This window comes from Scyliorhinus torazame, chromosome 14 (genome assembly GCF_047496885.1).
Source record: "Scyliorhinus torazame isolate Kashiwa2021f chromosome 14, sScyTor2.1, whole genome shotgun sequence".
NCBI classification, from domain to species: domain Eukaryota; kingdom Metazoa; phylum Chordata; class Chondrichthyes; order Carcharhiniformes; family Scyliorhinidae; genus Scyliorhinus; species Scyliorhinus torazame.
In genome coordinates, this window is record NC_092720.1 from 189,198,662 (window position 1) to 189,220,399 (window position 21,738).

At 51.1% G+C, this 21,738-nt stretch overlaps 1 protein-coding gene across 1 annotated transcript; it reads left to right on the forward strand.

Moving 5' to 3' along the window:
- The first annotated feature begins 6,440 nt into the window (after positions 1-6,440).
- Positions 6,441-18,302, forward strand: LOC140390299 (zinc-binding protein A33-like). Its single transcript, XM_072475342.1, has 6 exons — positions 6,441-6,854; positions 6,944-7,039; positions 7,146-7,379; positions 10,750-10,772; positions 10,863-10,978; positions 16,222-18,302. The coding sequence occupies exons 1-6, from the start codon at positions 6,441-6,443 to the stop codon at positions 16,770-16,772; spliced, it is 1,434 nt and encodes a 477-aa protein (XP_072331443.1). The 3' UTR covers positions 16,773-18,302.
- Positions 18,303-21,738: the final 3,436 nt, after the last annotated feature.

A 21,738-nucleotide genomic window follows, 5' to 3' on the forward strand; every position in this document is an offset into this window, starting at 1 on the left:
ATAAGATCTTCCCTCCATACCAGGCAACATTCTGGTAAATCTCCTCTGCACCCTTTCCAATGCTTCCACATCCTTTCTATAATGCGGCGACCAGAATTGCACGCAATACTCCAAATGCGGCCGCACCAGAGTATTGTACAGCTGCAACATGACCTCATGGCTCCGAAACTCAATCCCTCTACCAATAAAAGCTAACACACCGTACGCCTTCTTAACAACCTTCTCAACCTGGGTGGCCACTTTCAGGGATCTATGTACATGGACACCGAGATCTCTCTGCTCATCCACACTTCCAAGAATCTTACCATTAGCCCAGTACTCTCATTTCCTGTTATTCCTTCCAGAATGAATCACCTCACATTTTTCTGCATTAAACTCCATTTGCCACCTCTCAGCCCAGCGCTGCAGCTTATCTATGTCCCTCTGTAACTTGTAACATCCTTCCGCCCTGTCCACAACTCCACCGACTTTAGTGCCGTCCGCAAATTTACTCACCCACCCTTCTACGCCCTCCTCAAGGTCATTTATAAAAATGGGTGTGGGTGTGAGTCGGTGACGATATGGGTGAGGCGGTGCGAGAGTGTGGGTCTGAGCGGGTGAGGGAGTGGGTGTGAGTGGGTGAGGGTGAGGCAGGGTGAGGGAACGGGTGTGAGCGGGTGAGGGTGAGGGAGTGGCTGTCAGCGGGTGAGAGTGAGGCAGGGTGAGGGAGTGGGTGTGAGCGGGTGAGAGTGAGGCAGGGTGAGGGAGTGGGTGTGAGCGGGTGAGAGTGAGGCAGGGTGAGGGAGTGGGTGTGAGCGGGTGAGTGAGGCAGTGTGAGGGAGTGGGTGTGAGCGGGTGAGTGAGGCAGTGTGAGGGACTGGGTGTGAGGGGGTGAGGGTGAAGCAGGGTGAGGGAGTGGGTGTGAGCGGGTGAGTGAGGCAGTGTGAGGGAGTGGGTGTGAGCGGGTGAGTGAGGCAGTGTGAGGGAGTGAGTGTGAGCGGGTGAGTGAGGCAGTGTGAGGGAGTGAGTGTGAGCGGGTGAGTGAGGCAGTGTGAGGGAGTGGGTGTGAGCGGGTGAGAGTGAGGCAGGGTGAGGGAGTGGGTGTGAGCGGGTGAGTGAGGCAGGGTGAGGGAGTGGGTGTGAGCGGGTGAGTGAGGCAGTGTGAGGGAGTGGGTGTGAGCGGGTGAGTGAGGCAGTGTGAGGGAGTGGGTGTGAGCGGGTGAGTGAGGCAGTGTGAGGGAGTGGGTGTGAGGGGGTGAGGGTGAAGCAGGGTGAGGGAGTGGGTGTGAGCGGGTGAGTGAGGCAGTGTGAGGGAGTGGGTGTGAGCGGGTGAGTGAGGCAGTGTGAGGGAGTGGGTGTGAGCGGGTGAGTGAGGCAGGGTGAGGGAGTGGGTGTGAGCGGGTGAGTGAGGCAGTGTGAGGGAGTGGGTGTGAGCGGGTGAGTGAGGCAGTGTGAGGGAGTGAGTGTGAGCGGGTGAGTGAGGCAGTGTGACGGAGTGGGTGTGAGCGGGTGAGAGTGAGGCAGGGTGAGGGAGTGGGTGTGAGCGGGTGAGTGAGGCAGGGTGAGGGAGTGGGTGTGAGCGGGTGAGTGAGGCAGTGTGAGGGAGTGGGTGTGAGCGGGTGAGTGAGGCAGTGTGAGGGAGTGGGTGTGAGCGGGTGAGTGAGGCAGTGTGAGGGAGTGAGTGTGAGCGGGTGAGTGAGGCAGTGTGAGGGAGTTGGTGTGAGAGGGTGAGGGTGAAGCAGGGTGAGGGAGTGGGTGTGAGCGGGTGAGTGAGGCAGTGTGAGGGAGTGGGTGTGAGCGGGTGAGTGAGGCAGTGTGAGGGAGTGAGTGTGAGCGGGTGAGTGAGGCAGTGTGACGGAGTGGGTGTGAGCGGGTGAGAGTGAGGCAGGGTGAGGGAGTGGGTGTGAGCGGGTGAGTGAGGCAGGGTGAGGGAGTGGGTGTGAGCGGGTGAGTGAGGCAGTGTGAGGGAGTGGGTGTGAGCGGGTGAGTGAGGCAGTGTGAGGGAGTGGGTGTGAGCGGGTGAGTGAGGCAGTGTGAGGGAGTGAGTGTGAGCGGGTGAGTGAGGCAGTGTGAGGGAGTTGGTGTGAGAGGGTGAGGGTGAAGCAGGGTGAGGGAGTGGGTGTGAGCGGGTGAGTGAGGCAGTGTGAGGGAGTGGGTGTGAGCGGGTGAGTGAGGCAGTGTGAGGGAGTGGGTGTGAGGGGGTGAGGGTGAAGCAGGGTGAGGGAGTGGATGTGAGCAGATGTGGCAAGGTTGAGAGTGTGGGTGAGGGGGATGAGGAGGTCATGGAGTGGGTGAGGGTGGGGATGAGGGTGTGAGGGGTGTGGGTGACATTGTGGAGACAGTGTGGGTGAGGGGGGTGAGGATGAAGGTTAGGGGGTGACAGTGAGGGCGAGGGGGATTGAGGGTGTGGGTAAGGGGGGTGAGGGGGTGTGAGGGGGTGGGTGAGGGGGTGAGTGAGGGGTGAGGTTGTGGGTGAGGGTGTGGGTGATGGGCTGAGTGTGGGTGAGGGTGAGGGTGTGGGTGATGGTGTGGGTGAGGCGAGTGAGTGTGGGTGAGGGTGTGGCTGAGGGAGTGAGGGTGTGGGTGATGGTGTGTGTGAGGGTGTGAGTGAGGGTGTGGGTGAGGAGGGTGTGGGTGAGCGGGGTTAGGGTGTGGGTGAGGAGGCTGTGGGTGAAGGGGGTGAGGGTGTTTGTGAGGGGGTTTAAGGTGTGGGTGAGCGGGGGTGAGGGTGTGGGTGAGTGGGGTGAGGTTGTGGGTGAGGGGAATGAGGGTGTGGGTGAGGGGAGTGAGGATGTGGGTGAGGGCGTGAATGTGAGTGAGGGTGTGCGTGAGGCGAGTGAGTATGGGTGAGGATGTGGGTGAGGGTGTGGCTGAGGGAGTGAGGGTGAGGGTGTGGGTGAGGAGGGTGTGGGTGAGCAGGGTGAGGGTGTGGGTGAGGAGGCTGTGGGTGAGGGGGTGAGGGTGTTTGTGAGGTGGGTGAGGGTGTTTGTGAGGGGGGTGAGGGTGTGGGTGAGGGGGGTGAGGGCGTGGGGTAGTGGGGGAGTGTGGGTGAGGGTGTGGGTGACGGTGTGGCTGAGGGAGGAAGGGTGTGGGTAATGGTGTGGGTGAGGGGGGTGAGGGTGTGGGTGAGGAGGCTGTGGGTGATGGGGTGAGGGTGTGGGTGAGGAGGCTGTGGGTGAGGGGGGTGAAGGGGTGGGTGAGTGGGGTGAGGGTGTGGGTGAGGGGAGTGAGGGTGAGAGTGAGGGGAGTGAGGGTGTGGGTGAGGGGCGTGAGGGTGTGGGTGAGGGGGTTGAGGGTGTGGGTGAGGGGAGTGAGGGTGTGGGTGAGAGGGGTGAGGGTGAGAGTGAGGGTGTGGGTGAGGGGCGTGAGGGTGTGGGTGAGGGGGGTGAGAACAAAGACAAAGAACAAAGAAATGTACAGCACAGGAACAGGCCCTTCGGCCCTCCAAGCCCGTGCCGACCATACTGCCCGACTAAACTACAATCTTCTACACTTCCTGGGTCCGTATCCTTCTATTCCCATCCTATTCATATATTTGTCAAGATGCCCCTTAAATGTCCCTATCGTCCCTGCCTCCACTACCTCCTCCGGTAGTGAGTTCCAGGCACCCACTACCCTCTGCGTAAAAAACTTGCCTCGTACATCTACTCTAAACTTTGCCCCTCTCACCTTAAACCTATGCCCCCTAGTAATTGACCCCTCTACCCTGGGGAAAAGCCTCTGACTATCCACTCTGTCTATGCCCCTCATAATTTTGTATACCTCTATCAGGTCGCCCCTCAACCTCCTTCGTACCAGTGAGAACAAACCGAGTTTATTCAATCGCTCCTCATAGCTTATGCCCTCCATACCAGGCAACATTCTGGTAAATCTCTTCTGCACCCTCTCTAAAGCCTCCACATCCTTCTGGTAGTGTGGCGACCAGAATTGAACACTATACTCCAAGTGTGGCCTAACTAAGGTTCTATACAGCTGCAACATGACTTGCCAATTCTTATACTCAATGCCCCGGCCAATGAAGGCAAGCATGCTGTATGCCTTCTTGACTACCTTCTCCACCTGTGTAGCCCCTTTCAGTGATCTGTGGACCTGTACTCCTCGATCTCTTTGACTTTCAATACTCTTGAGGGTTCTACCATTCACTGTATATTCCCTACCTGCATTAGCCCTTCCAAAATGCATTACCTCACATTTGTCCAGGTTAAACTCCATCTGCCATCTCTCCGCCCAAGTCTCCAGACAATCTAAATCCTGCTGTATCCTCAGACAGTCCTCATCGCTATCCGCAATTCCACCAACCTTTGTGTCGTCTGCAAACTTACTAATCAGACCAGTTACATTTTCCTCCAAATCATTTATATATACTACAAAGAGCAAAGGTCCCAGCACTGATCCCTGTGGAACACCACTGGTCACAGCCCTCCAATTAGAAAAGCATCCCTCCATTGCTACCCTCTGCCTTCTATGGCCTAGCCAGTTCTGTATCCACCTTGCCAGTTCACCCCTGATCCCGTGTGACTTCACCTTTTGTACTAGTCTACCATGAGGGACCTTGTCAAAGGCCTTACTGAAGTCCATATAGACAACATCTACTGCCCTACCTGCATCAATCATCTTAGTGACCTCCTCGAAAAACTCTATCAAGTTAGTGAGACACGACCTCCCCTTCACAAAACCGTGCTGCCTCACACTAATACGTCCATTTGCTTCCAAATGGGAGTAGATCCTGTCTCGAAGAATTCTCTCCAGTAATTTCCCTACCACTGAAGTAAGGCTCACCGGCCTGTAGTTCCCGGGATTATCCCTGCCACCCTTCTTAAACAGAGGAACAACATTGGCTATTCTCCAGTCCTCCGGGACATCCCCTGAAGACAGCGAGGATCCAAAGATTTCTGTCAAGGCCTCAGCAATTTCCTCTCCAGCCTCCTTCAGTATTCTGGGGTAGATCCCATCCGGCCCTGGGGACTTATCTACCTTAATATTTTTTAAGACACCCAACACCTCTTCTTTTTGGATCACAATGTGACCCAGGCTATCTACACCCCCTTCTCCAGACTCAACATCTACCAATTCCTTCTCTTTGGTGAATACTGATGCAAAGTATTCATTTAGTACCTCGCCCATTTCCTCTGGCTCCACACATAGATTCCCTTGCCTATCCTTCAGTGGGCCAACCCTTTCCCTGGCTACCCTCTTGCTTTTTATGTAAGTGTAAAAAGCCTTGGGATTTTCCTTAACCCTATTTGCCAATGACTTTTCATGACCCCTTCTAGCCCTCCTGACTCCCTGCTTAAGTTCCTTCCTACTTTCCTTATATGCCACACAGGCTTCGTCTGTTCCCAGCCTTTTAGCCCTGACAAATGCCTCCTTTTTCTTTTTGACGAGGCCTACAATATCATTCGTCATCCAAGGTTCCCGAAAATTGCCGTATTTATCTTTCTTCCTCACAGGAACATGCCTGTCCTGTATTCCTATCAACTGACACTTGAAAGCCTCCCACATGTCAGATGTTGATTTGCCCTCAAACATCCGCCCCCAATCTATGTTCTTCAGTTCCCGCCTAATATTGTTATAATTAGCCTTCCCCCAATTTAGCACATTCATCCTCGGACCACTTTTATCCTTGTCCACCAGTACTTTAAAACTTACTGAATTGTGGTCACTGTTACCGAAATGCTCCCCTACTGAAACATCTACCACCTGGCCGGGCTCATTCCCCAATACCAGGTCCAGTACCGCCTCTTCCCTAGTTGGACTGTTTACATATTGTTTTAAGAAGCCCTCCTGGATGCTCCTTACAAACTCTGCCCCGTCTAAGCCCCTGGCACTAAGTGAGTCCCAGTCAATATTGGGGAAGTTGAAGTCTCCCATCACCTGCGAGGGTGTGGGTGAGGGGAGTGAGGGTGAGAGTGAGGGGCATGAGGGTGTGGGTGAGGGGGGTGAGGGTTAGAGTGAGGGGGTGGGTGAGGGTGAGAGTGAGGGGGTGAGGATGTGGGTGAGGGGGGGGGGGGGCTGGTGAGCGGGTGCTCCCATTAATTGTAACCGAAGGCAGGTAAATCCCAGAAGTATTCGCAGAATAACAGAACTTTATTACTGTAACAAAAGCACATTATGCAAATCACCTTCCAAGTTTGCATGTTACAACTTATTGCGCATCAACAAGCTTTTTCGTGCTTTGGCTCTTCAACCAGGGGTCCCCTTCAGTACTCCTGAGAGCTCAAAAGGGTTCCGCAGCTGGAAAGTTTGGGGAAACCCCAACAAGTGTTTATACAGGAAAGCAGGAAAAATGACCTCCTGTTAAACATTCTCCTGTAGCGACCCCTGTTGGCGGGGTCGGGCGAGAGGGGAGGGGAGGAATTGGATTCTGAGTGTTGGAAATCGGCCAGCCCGGCATTCACAAACCGCGGAACTGGCAGCCGGCTGGAATAAGGAAGTGTCTGGGTGTGTTGTGTTGTGTGAACATGGCCTCCAGGCAGCAGCAGCCCCAGAGCTGGACCCAGGATGTAGATTGCTCCATTTGTCTGGATGTCTTCACCGATCCCGTTTCCCTGGAGTGTGGACACAACTTCTGCCGCTCCTGTATCACAGGCTGCTGGGGACAGGGGCAGAGGAATCTCTGCCCGGAGTGCAGGCAGGAGTTTCCCGGCAGAAAGCTGACCGTCAACAGGAATTTAGCCAGTCTGGCGGAGAAAGCTCGGAAATTGAACCTGAATCCGGGAGAGGGGGGCAGTAAACTTCACTGCGAGGAACATCAGGAAGAACTGAAACTGTTCTGTGAAACCGACAAGAAATTAATCTGTTTGATTTGCAGGGATTCGCGGGAACACAACTCTCACAACTTCATGCCCATTAAAGAAGCTGCTGAAATCTACAAGGTAACTCGGGGACAGGTTTTATACCAGATTATTTGATCACGTTATCATAGTCTGACCCTTTCATCCTGTATCTCCTTTCCCTCTCCCAGGATCAGCTGACATCAGCTTTAGCATCTCTCTCAGAGAAGAAATTGATATTTCTGGAAACGGAAATGAAACAGAGAGGGAAGATTTCTGAAGTTCAGGTAAGTTTGGGGGTAACTGCTCCTATTTTCTGGAATCTGGGTGAGTTTTGTTCCCCTCTATCGCAGGACATTATTATTAATTTTTTCCCCACAATTCATTGGCCAGGAGCAGTCGAGCAGTCTGCAGACACACATCACATCCGAGTTCAGCAAAATGCACCAGATTATCACTGAGGAAGAGCAGCGTTTACTCAGAGATCTCAGGAGGGAGGAGGCGAGGATTCTGGACACAATGGAGAAAAACCTGCAGCAAATTCAGGAGAATTTATATTCCATTGAGGAGGAGCTTTCCAAGTTGCAGAAACAGATGGAGCAACGGGACAGAGTGAAGTTTCTGAAGGTGAGGATCATAATGCAGGTTAGTTGGTCAGCGACCAAACACAATGTTGGAATAAATGGAGAAATTTGTGGCAAAAGAAGTTGAACCGGTTGTTTTTTAATAATGTATACAGGGCCTGGGTTTGCTGCACTGTTTGATCTTTGGACTTTCTCTGAATCCCGGACACTATGTGAAATGTAAATTGCTTATTGTCACAAGTAGGCTTCAAATGAAGTTACTGTGAAAAGCCCCTAGTCGCCACATTCCAGCGCCTGTTCAGGGAGGCTGTTACGGGAATTGAACCATGCTGCTGACCTGCCTTGGTCTGCTTTCAAAGCCAGCGATTTAGCCCTGTGCCAAACAGTCAGGGTTCTGCTCTAATAGTTTTTTTTTTACAATTACAGCGCATAGTTTGGTGATGCAGCCATTCTGCGCACAAGCGAGTTGTGTAACTTTTTAATTTCAGTGCTTTCCCGAGGAGTTAATGCTCTCGAACTCTCACTGCATTTCAGTGACACTCTCTGCCTGTGTCTTGTCCAGGGGTGTGTGGGGGGGGGGGGTGAGAGTTATTATGTATCTTTGAGTGAGATTGGTGTTCGGCTCGTACATATATATATATGCACACAGATACCTATATACACACACATACATATACTCACACACACATACATACACACACACAAATATACACCCAGATACACACCCACACATGCAGATACACACACACATGCAGATATATGCACACACATATATATCCGCACACATAAATATATATATATACACACACATATATATACACACATACATATACACACACACATATACATATATACACACACATATATATACGCACACATATATATATACACACACGTACACACATACATATATACACACATACATATGTACACACACATACATATACACACATACATATATACACACAGATACATATACACACACACATACACATATATACGCACACATATATATATACACACACGTACACACAGACATATATACACACACACATACATATATACACACACATACATATATACATACGCACATACATATATATATACACACACACAGATACATACACACACATACACACACAATGGGCTAGTAATCTAGTGACTCAGGGTAATGTTGTGGGGGCCCAATTTGATTCTCACCATAATAGGTAGGGAGTTTGAATTCCATTTTTTTAAATCGGCAATTGAGGGAGCGATTTGACGGAAATGCAAGTCCCATGTTGAGTGCATTTAGTCGGGTGTCTCCCAGCGCTGGGAGCAGGCCGCGCTTAGTCACATTCCCTGCACTGAGGAGCTGCACTCGTCAGTGCAGCAAGAAACCAGTTTTAATTACTTTTAAATACCACCCCGATCTTGAAACCCCCCCACCACGATCCCGGACCCCACCCTACCTCACCTATAAGAGGGTCATTGAGCCCCCCCTCCAACCCCCATCCCACCGAATAAGGGCAGGGCACCCCAGGCCCGATTCCTGGCTTGGGAAAAATGCCCAGCCTGGCATTGCCACCTGGGCACATCCCATTAGACCTCACGAGGGGTGGTAAACCGGGTAAATCCCGCAAGGTTACTGGCCGGTTCGGGCACGACCCAGCCATTGGGTTTCGCCCCAAGTGTCCAATGATGACCATTGTTGATTTGTAAAAAATCATCTGGTTCACTAATCCCCTCACCTCATCTGGCCCAGATGTGACTCCAGACCCATGTGATTGACTCTTGAATGGCAGAGCCACTCAGTTGTAACAAATCAGGCAAGGTCAGGACCTTGGGTCAATAATTTGCGTTCAGTGTCCCGGGAGGATTGGCAATGGTAGCTTCTCAGTCCATGTTTTCTGTAGTCATGATGTGGAGATGCCGGCATTGGACTGGGGTGAGCACAGTAAGAAGTCTTACAACACCAGGTTAAAGTCCAACAGGACTTTATCGCCAAGTTCCGCACACATGAGTGCGGCCTCAACCGGGACCTGAGATTCACTTTTTAAAAAAATGTTTATTCAAAAAAATATACTTTGTTCATGAAATTTATCATGCATGACAGAACATTTTGAATTGTCTTGACTGCACATTTCCATCAGAGTTACACATTGCCTTGACTTTCTTCCATTCAATTTTGATAATATTATACACATATCACTCTTTACATTACAATTCCTTCTTAAATATTTACATTGTCATGTTTGATTTATACATTGGAGTGTTGGTGGCCCAGACCGAGGGGGGTTTACACTGTTACCCGCCCCTCGGTGTACATTTGCTGGAAGGACCTTACACAGTGCTCTTTCCCCATTGCACCTTGGCGGCAGCTGCCCAAGCTTGAGTGCGTCCCTCAGCACGTAGTCCTGGACCTTGGAATGTGCCAGTCTGCAACACTCGGTCGAGGACAATTCTTTGCACTGGAAGATCAGCAAGGTTCGGGCAGACCAAAGAGCGTCTTTCACTGAGTTGATGACCTTCCAGCAGCAGTTGACATTTGTCTCGGTGTGTGTCCCTGGAAACAGTCCGTAGAGCACAGAGTCCTGTGTCACAGATCTGTTCGGGATAAACCTTGACAAATACCACTGCATCTCTCTCCAGACCTTCTTTGCAAAGGCACATTCCACAAGGAGGTGTGTGACCATCTCATTTCCCCCACAGCCACTCCAAGGGCAGCGTGCATTGGCGCAGAGCCTCATGTCGCATTACAATCATCCCCCACCATCTGGCCTGGGCATGTGAAATCCTACCAACTGTCCTGGCTTGAGACAATTCACACCTCTTTAACCTGGGGCTACCCCTATCTCTGGATCTGTAAAGACTTAATTATCTGCAAATGCTCGCATTCTAAGCATTGTGTGGCATCTTTGAATCTGTCTATATATATATGTTTCTGGAACATACCTCTTCATTCACCTGAGGAAGGAGCAGTGCTCCGAAAGCTAGTGTTTGAAACAAACCTGTTGGACTTTAACCTGGTGTTGTAAGACTTCTTACTGTTTTCTGTAGTAGGTCAGGAGCCAGCTGCTGCGTTGAAGCTTGGGATGAACTCGCGGTCGAGCCCCCCCCCCCCCCCCCCAGCCAGCAGTAGGAATGACAAGATTAATTTGAACAAAAAATAAGGTTTGCTCAAGGCAGTAACTATGTACATATCACAGTCCCCGTTTGGTCACCCAACATGTCGATTCCTGCTTGGGCCGGCTCTTATACTCGGTTTTACCAGCCCCTGCCCACTACCGGGGAAGGCTCGTACTCCACGAGCCCCATGGGGAGATCGACTGTGGTTTCCCCGTGGGCCTCGTAGGGGTCATTACAGCAGCAATCTGCAACATGTTGGTCTCCGGGTATAGAGTTAGCTCTGATTGATGTTTTCTTTGTTTTAGGAAGTGGCGCGTCTCAAGAGGAGGTAGGACACCGAGCCTCGTGAAATTCTGCAACAACAAATGCAGCAATGTCTCTCTGGTCAATGTATGACATGAACTGTTCGCTTTCACAGGACCGGTGAGGATTACTGTGAGCTCCTGTTAGCAGAGGACAGGCTGTCGGTCGGGAGGTTCAAGGGCCCTGTACAGTACACAGCGTGGAGAGAATTGATAGGGGCCATTGAGCCAGGTAAAACTCTTCCTTTCTCTGGCCCATTGACAAGGAGCAGAAAAGCCAAAGCGCCCCCTACCGCCCCCCCAAGTCCCATGGATTAAATCCGACGCCAATTTCTTTGTCTAGTCCAGAGGTCAGAGCCTTGGGTGAAGATTTTGTCATCAGCATTCAAGGGCATGTGATGATGATCATGTAGACATGATCTTTATTTCACACCGGCTCCAGTATGTAGTTCAATTGGAGGGGAGAAAGCCCCCGGATCGTCTTTGCAAAAACTAGATAGAGTAGATCATCATAGAATTTACAGTGCAGAAGGAGGCCATTCGGCCCATCAAGTCCAAAGGTGACAGTCCTTTGTGCATCCCCCCCTCCCCTCTCCACCACTTTCAAGATTGCAGTTCGTCCTCTGAAAGTAGGAAACAGAGTGCCTGTGTGCAATAATTCTGTCATTTTCCAGCCTTTCTCTATTAATTCAGGGGATGTGGGCATCAATGGCTTGGCCAGCATTCATTGTCCATCCTTATTGGCCCCCAAGAAGGTGGTGGTGAGCTGCCTACTTGAGCCGTTGCCTCCATATGGAGTAGGTACGCCCACTGTGCCACTGAAGGGAGGTCCAGAACAATAGACCTCCTGCCAATCCCCTGTCGTTCCTCGTAGTCCTGCAATTTGTTTTTCTCTCCCGATTGAGGTCGAATTCTCTTTCCAGTGTCTCGATCATAGAATTTATCATAGAATTTACAGTGCAGAAGGAGGCCATTCGGTCCATCGAGTCTGCACCGGCTCTTGGAAAGAGCACCCTCCCCAAGGTCCACACCTCCATCCCATCCCCATAACCCAGTAACCCCACCCAACACTTAAGGGCAATTTTGGACACTAAGGGCAATTTAGCATGGCCAATCCACTTAACTTGCACATCTTTGGACTGTGGGAGGAAACCGGAGCACCCAGAGGAAACCCACGCACATATGGGGAGGAGGTGCAGACTCCGCACAGACAGTGACCCAAGCCGGAATCGAACCTGGGACCCTGGAACTGTGAAACAATTGTGCTATCCACAATGCTACCGTGTTGCCCTCGATGGAACATGTCTGCAGCACACTCTCAGGCAGTGCCTTCCAGGTCTTAACCTGTCACTGGGTTAAAATAGTTTCTCCTCATGTCACCATTTCTCCTTCGAACTTAAGTCTGTGCCCTCGATCCTACCACCAATGGGAATGGTTCCTCCCCGTCTACTCTTGTCCGGATCTCCCTCATGATTATAAATGCCTCTATCAAACCTCCTCAAACGTACCGTCTCCAAGGAGAACAACCCCAGCTTCTCGTTTTGGGTCCGTCTGGTAATCAAGTTTCATTGGGGTGGCGTGACCTTCTCCTTCATTTAGGGAAGTGTATCCCCAGAGTAAAGGGAAGGTTCCTGTTGAGTAGTGTGACTTTCCTCTCGGAATGATGGTACTGAATCCAATCAGAACAGGCTTGTGGCACCGTCAGGTTCACCCTTGCCTTCACTTCGGCCTGCCTTTATTCTTTCATGGGCATCACCAGCCAGCAACACCAGTATTTGTTGCCCACCCCCAATTGCCCTTCCCCCTCCCCCCCCCATTCCAGACGCCAGTATTTTTCCCACTCTTTCAGTCATGAGGCGATGATGTGGGTCTCCTGTACAAATACCACTCGCCCTAACTATTTTAGATACAAGCTTCTGTATTTTTCCTGAATATGCGTTGGGAGTCAATTGCGATTTCTGGATACAATGGTGTCAGTTTAACGTGTCCAAACAATGTGGGCGTTATCGAGTGGCCTTGCCGCTCCCAACTCAGTGACGCGCCGAGGCTGTTAAATCTCGCGGTAGGCCTCTCGCGAGATTTGGGACACTCGGAGCACCACGTGCGATCTAATGAGATCTTATGAACTGTCAAGATCTGGATCTCCCCCTCGCTGGCCGAGATCCTGATTAACATATTCAAGTGGACCATGAAGCTCATTTAAATATGTTGCCGCCTGATTCTCCCGAGGCCTGGGAATGAACGCCCATGCTTGGGAGACCTCAGCATGGCACCGATTAGCACTGGTTCACTCAAACATGTACATCAGTACCTGGAAGGGGGGGGCAGGGTGGTACCCTGGCCCGCTTGATACCACCCGGACACCTTGGAACTGCCTTCCTGCACCTTGCCACTGCCACCCGAGCACCCTGGCAGGGGCACTGCCAAGGTGCCAGGCTGGCAATGCCAAGTTGCATGGGTGCCAGTTTCCCCATGCCAGGAATCGGGCCCGGGGGGTGTCTTGCCCTTAAAAGGTGAGGTGAACAGGCTCGAGGTCCCCCAAGAGGTAAGTTGGGGCAGTGGAGGAGGGGGTCTGAAAGCCGTGGTGGGAGCTAGGGGACCACCCTGCCCTGTCTATGACCACCCAGGAGCCTCCAATGGCTTGGGAGAACCCCCCTCCGCTCCCCACCTGGTCCACGTTTGTGTGGACCAGCACTAACCGGTGCCAGGCCAGGGTCTCTCTCAGGTGGCCGATAGATGCCGGGAGCCGGTTAGATGCTGCATCAGCACAGTTAAGTGGGTTTGGAAACCCACTAAACTATGTGAGACTGCGTCATACCCATTGTGGGCAGATCCCAGATGGCCACGTCTTTCAAGATCGAACCTGAAGCCTGGGGGAGGTTGTTGCTAACTTTTGGTTGGTTCAATTGGCTCTGTTTTATAACCTTTGCTCTCAAGTCGCCAGGTATCTTTATGATACCGCCACGAGGTTCAAGTTGAAGTAATGATCAATAACTCAACATACCAATTAGTAAGATTCAAATCAAAGCACATTTATTATACACAGCGATCGCTACTCATGCACAAATTCTACGTCTAAGCTACTTCTCCAACTAACAGGCCTATACTTAACTTCGGAATTGGCCCACCAGGTCAGGGGAATAAATGGCCTTTCGTTCGGGTTCTGAGTCTGCGGGATTCAAAGCCGGTAATGTTTGGTAGCTAGGAGCGCCTATCTCGTAGCGAGCGTTGACTTGAGACTTACTTCAGGGATGCGGCAGCTTGGACCGTTCACTCTCAGGGGTTGCTTCGTGTTGCTGAGTGACCCGGTCAAGGAGGACGATTTGAACTTGGGGCTTAACTTTTATAGTCCCCAGGGGCTTCCCGCCTTTCGGGGCGGACCCTGTACCTGGTTCTAGGTGATTGGACTTTGTTCCAATCGCTTGGTTTGATTTCTCCAATACTGGAGCGGTTCCCTGATCGATGGGCGGTCTTGAGAGGTGTTCGTTAACCTCTTTTGTGTTGGCTCCTGCTGGCGCCGGGGAGTCTGGCTTAGATTTGTTTATCCCAAATGTTGCGATTGTTCCCGGGGATCGCTTATTAGTATGTAGATGGCTGCTACATTATTATGCTGATGGTCGCTGGTATCGATGCTGTCTGGGCTTTTGCAGAGTTAAATACACAGCAAACCTGCACCTGCTGGTTTCTGCCTGTGTTGGCTGAATTTCCCTTCAGCCTTTGCAGTTCTCCATTTTAAATCGGGAGTTGGCCAACTTAGGTGGCTACAAGGTCTTATCCGGCATTTACTGTCTGGGACCGGCTCCAATTCCCGCTTGACGTGACTGGTACATCGCGCCCTGGGGAGCTCTACACGCTGGTGAGATCGGCTCCTCAGAGATTGGGCCGCCATTTTGAAAGGGTGCACCGATCTCTAAGTGAGTATGTGGGTTATCCCCCACCATGGGGAATGTCCCCCCCCCTCCCCCCCAGCCCCCCGCTCACACACACATGGTCTATATCCCACACATCCACAAGTGAGGACACCCAGCTATGGGGTCGCTGATGGACCCCTTTAAGACCTCCCCCCGCCCACCCCCCACCCCCATTTCGGGACCCTCCCTTTCAGGATCCCCATCCTTCACACCCCCAACCTTTTAAAAAAATAAATTTAGAGCACCCAATCCATTTTTTCCAATTAAGGGGCAATTTAGCTTGGCCAATCCACCCAGCCTGCACATCATTGGGTCGTGGGGGCGAAACACGAGCAAACACGGGGAGAATGTCACGGACCGTGACCCAGAGCCCGGGATCGAACCTGGGACCTCGGCGCCGTGTGGCCGCAGTGCTAACCCACTGCGCCACCGTGCTGCCTCACCCCCAACCTTTATGAGGCTGCTTCATTCCCCCCCTTCACCCCACCACCTTTCATACACCCCCTCATCCCCCCTTTCATGGACATGGCCACCCCCTCAGGCTCAGAACCCGAGCATGGGCACCATGGAAGTGCCAGGGTAGCAGTGCCAAGGTGTCCAGGTGCCAGAGGGAGAGCCAGAGGGGGTCACCCTACCCTGGCTCTTACTATCCAAGGGTCGCCAGTGGCCTGGGAAACCCACCAGGTGCTGTCACGCCTGGTCCATGTTTGTGTGGAACAGGACTAAACTGCGGCAGGTCAAGGTCTCTCTCTACCCAATGTCCCTGCTATCCCCTTCGGGAAAAAAATAAAGAATGAACCAATTGACAGTTCCCTAAAGGGGCAATGTAACAAAGAGACAAACCTTGAAAGGAAACCTAACAAACCTAATTAAAATGTTGCTTCTGGGGTTGATGACAAACTCCTACTTGCGTGGTACCGACTGGTCATGGAAAGGTCTCATGTGTACTGGTGGGAATGGTGTGATTCCGTCTTCAGGAAAACCCAGGAATAAACATAGAGCATACAGTGCAGAAGGAGGCTATTCGGCCCATCGAGCCACTTAAACCCTCACTTCCACCCTATCCCCGTAACCCAATAACCCCTCCTAACCTTTTTCGACACTAAGGGCAATTTAGCATGGCCAATCCAACCTAACCTGCACGTCTTTGGACTGTGGGAGGAAACCGGAGCACCCGGAGGAAACCCATGCAGTCACGGGAGAGAACGTGCAGACTCCACACAGACAGTGACCCAGTGGGGAATTGAACCTGGGACCCTGGCGCTGTGAAGCCACAGTGCTAGCCACTTGTGCTACTGAGCTACCATCGCAGAAAAGGGACAGACAATCAGGCTGAATGATTCCCTCGACTGCTCACTGCCTGGACCTGTTAAAGGCTATCCTCTATTTATATGTGTTCAATGTATTTAATTTTAAAATACCCCTCACCTTTGCATAGTAACAATATCATTAACATACCATGAACACCAGAGAATCTGTTGAAAGGCCACTTTAAAACGGGTGAGCATTTGATTATTCAGGGACAAAGTCACTCACTGACTCAGTTATTGTGTCTTCCCCTCAGCTCCGGCCAATGTGACGCTGGACCCGTGCACAGCGAACCCGTGGCTCATCCTGTCGGAGGACCGGACAAGTGTGAGAGATGGAGACCTGTGGCAACCGCTCCCAGCCACCTCGGAGAGATTTGATACCTGGCCTTGTGTCCTGGGGTCGGAGGGATTCATATCAGGGAGACACTACTGGGAGGTGGACGTGGGCATCAAGACATGGTGGGGCCTGGGGGTGGCCCGGGAGTCTGCCGAGAGGCAAGGAAGGATGGACGCGACCCCTGAGGCTGGATACTGGATGATGTGGCTGGCCCCTGAACGAGGCTACGTTGCCCGCACCTGCCCAGTCGACACCCTCCTCACCCTGAGTGCAAACCCCCGGCGGGTGGGGGTGTTTCTGGACTATGAGGGCGGGCAGGTGTCATTTTACAATGCGGGCAACATGTCCCATCTCCACACTTTCAGCCACCATTTCACCGAGGTAATCTTCCCGATCTTCAGCCCAGGACTGACCGACGACGGGAAAAACTCGGCACCGCTGACAATTTGTGAGGTGAAAGGGCACTAACCAGAACATCCCACAGTCCCACACCACCCACCGGCCAGCCTGCAAACTAGTGCCCGTCAGTCACACATACAGGTTTGATGGCCTAAATCTCAGCCGAGGTTTGGGCGATGCGCTGTTTGTGGTATTTATTTGCTTCGCCCTTACAGCGGAGGAAATACATGGCGACTGCTCCGGAGGACCTGGTCAAATTAAATTTAGAAGAATTAAAAAAAAAATCAAGGACGTCACAAAGAATGGGGCGGGTGGTGGGAGGGGTTGGTTGGACAGATACACACGCGCGCGGTGTCAGAAATGTAATTTGAGAAGTTGGAGGTGAAGAGGGATAGGTGGAGAGGAGCCAGACGAGTTCGAACACCAGTGGAAATTACATGACACAGCAGGGGAGCCTCTGAATCATGGCCGAGCCGGTATCATAGAAGGAGGCCATTCGGCCCATCAAATCTGGACCGGCACTCCGAAAGGGCACTCTACTCGGGTCCCACCCCGCCCTATCCCCGTAACCTAATCTGCACACCCCTGGACACTAAGGGCCAATTTAGCATGACCAATCCTCCTAAGCTGCACATCTTTGGACACTGGGAGGAAACCGGAGCACCCAGAGGAAACCCATGGGGAGTACGTGCAAACGCCACACAGTCACCCAAGGCCGGAATCGAACCCAGGACCCTGCCGCCGCGCGGCAGCGGTGCTATAGGCAAGTCACCGGAGAAGGCCATAACTGCGATCGAAAGCAATAGCGGAGACCCCAGCACCTCAAGGAAGAGAGTGTGCCTCTGTCGCAAAGGGCCCTGAACGTGTAGATGGAGGTTCAGAGCAGAAGCTGAAATATGACCCATTTTGAAATGCCACCCACAAGCTAGCGAAGAATCGGCAGATTAATGTACAACCTGGACTTTGGTGTAAGGAATCTCTGTTTCCATTCCCCAAAGGAATGGGGCAACTAGAGCCATAGTTTGGAAAAGCATAGAAAAAGGCCATTCAGCCACTGTGCATTTGACATGGGTTAGGAAGAGTTATTGAACGCTCGCCCCTCCTGGGGTATTTGAAAGTACTCATCCAATTGTATTTTCTAAGTTGCATTTGGGTGGCCTTTCGTCGCTCTCCCATTCCAGATCATTACTCTCCGCGTACATGTTTTTCCTCACACCTTGGGCGGGATTCTCCGCTCCCGCGCCGAAGTGCCCACGCCGTCGTGAACGCCGTCAAGGTTCACGAAGGCGTGAAACGGCCCCGGTCCCGACCGATTCAGGCCCCAACAATGGGCTAGGAGCGGGGCCGCGTCATTTACACGCGCCAGGCCTTGTTGCCACGTAAAGGCGGCGCCGCATACATGACGCGGCCGGCGCCGCATAACTGCCGTCACCTGCGCATGCGTGCTTGCCGTCCTCTCCGGGTCCGCCCCGCAAGAAGATGTCTGACGGATCTTGCGGGGCTGCGGAAGAAAGGACGTCTTCCTTCAGAGAGGACGGCCCGACGATCGGTGGGCACCGATCGCGGGTGACACCCCATTTGAGGCCCCTCCCGGTGCAGGATCCCACCTCCCCCCCCCCCCGCAGCCCCCCCCCCCCCCCAGCGTTCCCGCGCTGTTCCCGCCGGCAGCGACCAGGTGTGGGCGGCGCCGGGGGGAACCCGCCATTTTGGGCTGGCTGCTCGGCCCATCCGGGCCTGAGACTAGCAGGGGTGCCGGAGAATCGCCATTTTGGGTGTCTCGGGCGATTCTCCGGCCTGCGCCGTGGGGAACTCGGCGGGGCCGTTCTCGCCGCTTGGAAAATCGCGGGAGGGCGTCGGACCGGCTTCACGGGAAAATTTGGCGACGCAGGCGATTCTCCCACCGGCGCGGGAGCGGAGAATCCCGCCCATGGTCTCTGGTTCTTTCCCGAATCACCTTAAATCTATCACAGAATTGTTACGGTCCAGCCGGAGACCAATCAGCCCGTCATGTTTGCACCATTCTCCAAATGAGTATCAGGACTTGCCGTCATTGTCCTGCCTCTTCCCCCTTACCCCTGCACACTGTTTCTATTCCATAATCATCTAACACTCTCTCGAATGCCTCGACTGAACCTGCCTCCACCACACTTTCAGGCAGCGTATTCCAGACCCCAACCACTTGCTGTGTGGAAAAATGTATTTCTCGCATCGCATTTTGTAAATCACTTTAAATCTGTTGCCCTCTCGTTCTCTATCCATTTACACGCAGGAACAGTTTCTCCCTATCCACTCTGCCCAGCTCACCTCGTGGTTTTGAACATCTCTATCAAATCCCCTCTCAGCCTTCTTCTCCACAAGAATAACATTCCCAACCTCTCCAACCTATCCTCAAAACTGAAGTTTCTCATCCCCAGAACCATTCTGTGAACATCTTCTGCACTCTCTCCCATATGTTCACACATCCTTCCTATAGTGTGGCACCCAGAACTGTACTCCAGCTGAGGTCTAACTAGCCTTATATAAATTCAGCATAACTTCCTTGCTCTTGTAGTCTATGCCCCACTTGAAATGTGAAAGTCACCATAGTCCCCAAGGACAATCCTTTAAGGAGAGAAGTAACTGGTGGTGATTTAACCTGAGGCGAGGGGCAAGTTCAGAAGGCGGGGTCTTCACGAGTAACCACTGCCGGTACGGGAATTGAACCTGTGCTGTTGGCATCATTGTGCATTATGAACCAGTCGCCCAACCGTCTGAGCTAACCAACCACCTACTAGCTCCCTTCCAGTTTCTGTTACTAATATGGATAACCTCACATTTATCCAAATTATACAGCATCTGCCATTCACTTGTCCGTTCACTCAACTTGTCCAAATCACACTGAAGGATCTCTGTATCCTCCTGACAGCTCACCCTCCCACCGAACTTTGCGTCATCTCTAAATTTGGAGATATTACATTTTATACCATCCACTAAATCATTAAAAAATATTGTGAATAGCTGGGGTCCTAGCACCGATCCCTGCGGTACCCCACTAGTCACTGCCTGCCATTTGGAAAAAGACTAGTTAATTCCTACTCTTTGTTTCCTGTCTGCCAACCAGTTTTCTATCCATCCCAATACACGCACACCCCCAATCCCATGCGCTTTAATTTTACACGCTAATCTCTTATGTAGAACTTTGTCGAAAGCCTTCTGAAAGTCCAAATAAACCACATCCACTGGCTCCCCTCCTCAACTCTCTTACTTACATCCTCGAAGAATTCCAGGACATTTGTCAAGCATAATCTCCCTTTCATAAATCCATGCTGGCTCTGTCCGATGCGGACACTGTTTTCCAAGTGCAATGCTGTAGAATCATCGATAATGGATTCTAGAAATCTCCCCATGACCAATGTCAGGCTTACTGGTCTATAATTCCCTGTTTTCTCTCTGCCTCCCTTTACAGATAGTGGGGTTACATTAACTACCCTCCAATCTGTAGGGACTGTTCCAGAGTCTATTTACTCTTGGAAGATGACCGCAAATGCATTCATTATTTCATGGCCACTTTATAAAGTACTCTGGGATGTAGATTATCCCAAATGCCAACAAATTGTGTGCCAAATTATTGTCCCTAAAGATACCCACACCAGTGATGTTAAGCTGACTAGTCTGTAATTGAATCATAGAAAATAGGAGCAGGAGGAGGCCATTCAGCCCTTCAAGCCTGCTCCGCCATTCATTATGATCATGGCTGACCATCCAACTCAATAGTCTGATCCTGCCTTCCCTATATCCTTTGATCCCCTTCTCCCCTTGTGCTATATCTAACTGCTTCTTTAAAGCATATGTTTTGGTCTCAACTGCTTTCTGTGGTCGCAAATTCCACAGGCCAACCACTCTCTGGGTGAAGAAATTTCTCCTCATCTCAACCCTAAATGGACTACCCTGTGACCCCTGGTTCTGGACACCCCCACAATTGGGAACAGATTTCTTCCATCTATCCTGTCTAGTCATGTTAGAATTTTATAGATTTCACACCGACACCTCAGGAACTGAAGAGGTTTCTGAAGGCAGCTCATCACCACCCTCTGAAGAGCAATTAGGGATGGGTAAAAAATTCTGGCCTAGCTAGTGATGCCCACATCCCAAAAATAAATTTTTAAATAAATTGTCACCTTTACCCCACTCCTCTTTTTGAAAGTGAGGGAGAGGTCAGGTGTAACATTTTCCCCCCACCAGTGGAGGGGAAATGCTGGCATGGAAAGACTTCATTAAGTGGTGCAGTTTTAAAATTCAATCACTTTCATACTGTTTAAAGTAACAAGGTCGAGGAAGCCATTTTAAAATCTAACATGTGGCTTCCTGCTTTCATATTCTTTACCTTTTGCTTATTAACTATATATTGAGCCGGTATGAAAATCTAGCCATGAAACAGATGATAGTTAAGTAAAGTAGCGTCATTACATCACAATTAGTAAATTAATGTAACAAATAATAATGAAAGGACTGGGTTGGAAATTTATAAAGCCAATGTTTTGAGAAACCGTAGAGCTGATAATATTGTTTTCATCCAATTTTAAATACAGGACATTGTATTCTGCCAAAAGTTAGCTTCAGGAATAAGGCTCATTGTTTAATCCAATCAAGATTAGTAAGGAAGGAAGAAAAAAATGTCTTAATTAAAGATTACTGTATTAATTAGCTGTAACTCAATTATGGTTTACAACTTGTCCAATCATCTGTTAGCAACAGATGATTGGACAAGCAGTAAACCATGATTGAGTTACAGTTAACCAATTAGTTAATCAGTAGTTATATGAGAAAGACTCCGTGTTATATGCTGGGAATATTGTAGCCATCTAAAATGGCCACCAGTAAAGGACCATGGGAATTGTGGTCAACTTGGGGCACAGACAAGTACACAGCCTCTGTGTATTGTGCAAAGAAGCCAGACCTGACAGAAACTTGCATCTATTAGAGGTCAAACACCATTTCCCCAGGACAATAGAACTCGAATCAAGGACCGGCAACAGTAACAGTAACCGGCGCCACT

Excerpts from the sequence above, each read along its gene's own strand:
- LOC140390299 (XM_072475342.1), top strand. The coding sequence starts at position 6,441 with ATGGCCTCCAGGCAGCAGCAGCCCCAGAGCTGGACCCAGGATGTAGAT. Across the intron at positions 6,855-6,943 it reads AAGCTGCTGAAATCTACAAG|GATCAGCTGACATCAGCTTT; the intron begins GTAACTCGGGGA and ends TCCCTCTCCCAG. Across the intron at positions 7,040-7,145 it reads GGAAGATTTCTGAAGTTCAG|GAGCAGTCGAGCAGTCTGCA; the intron begins GTAAGTTTGGGG and ends TTCATTGGCCAG.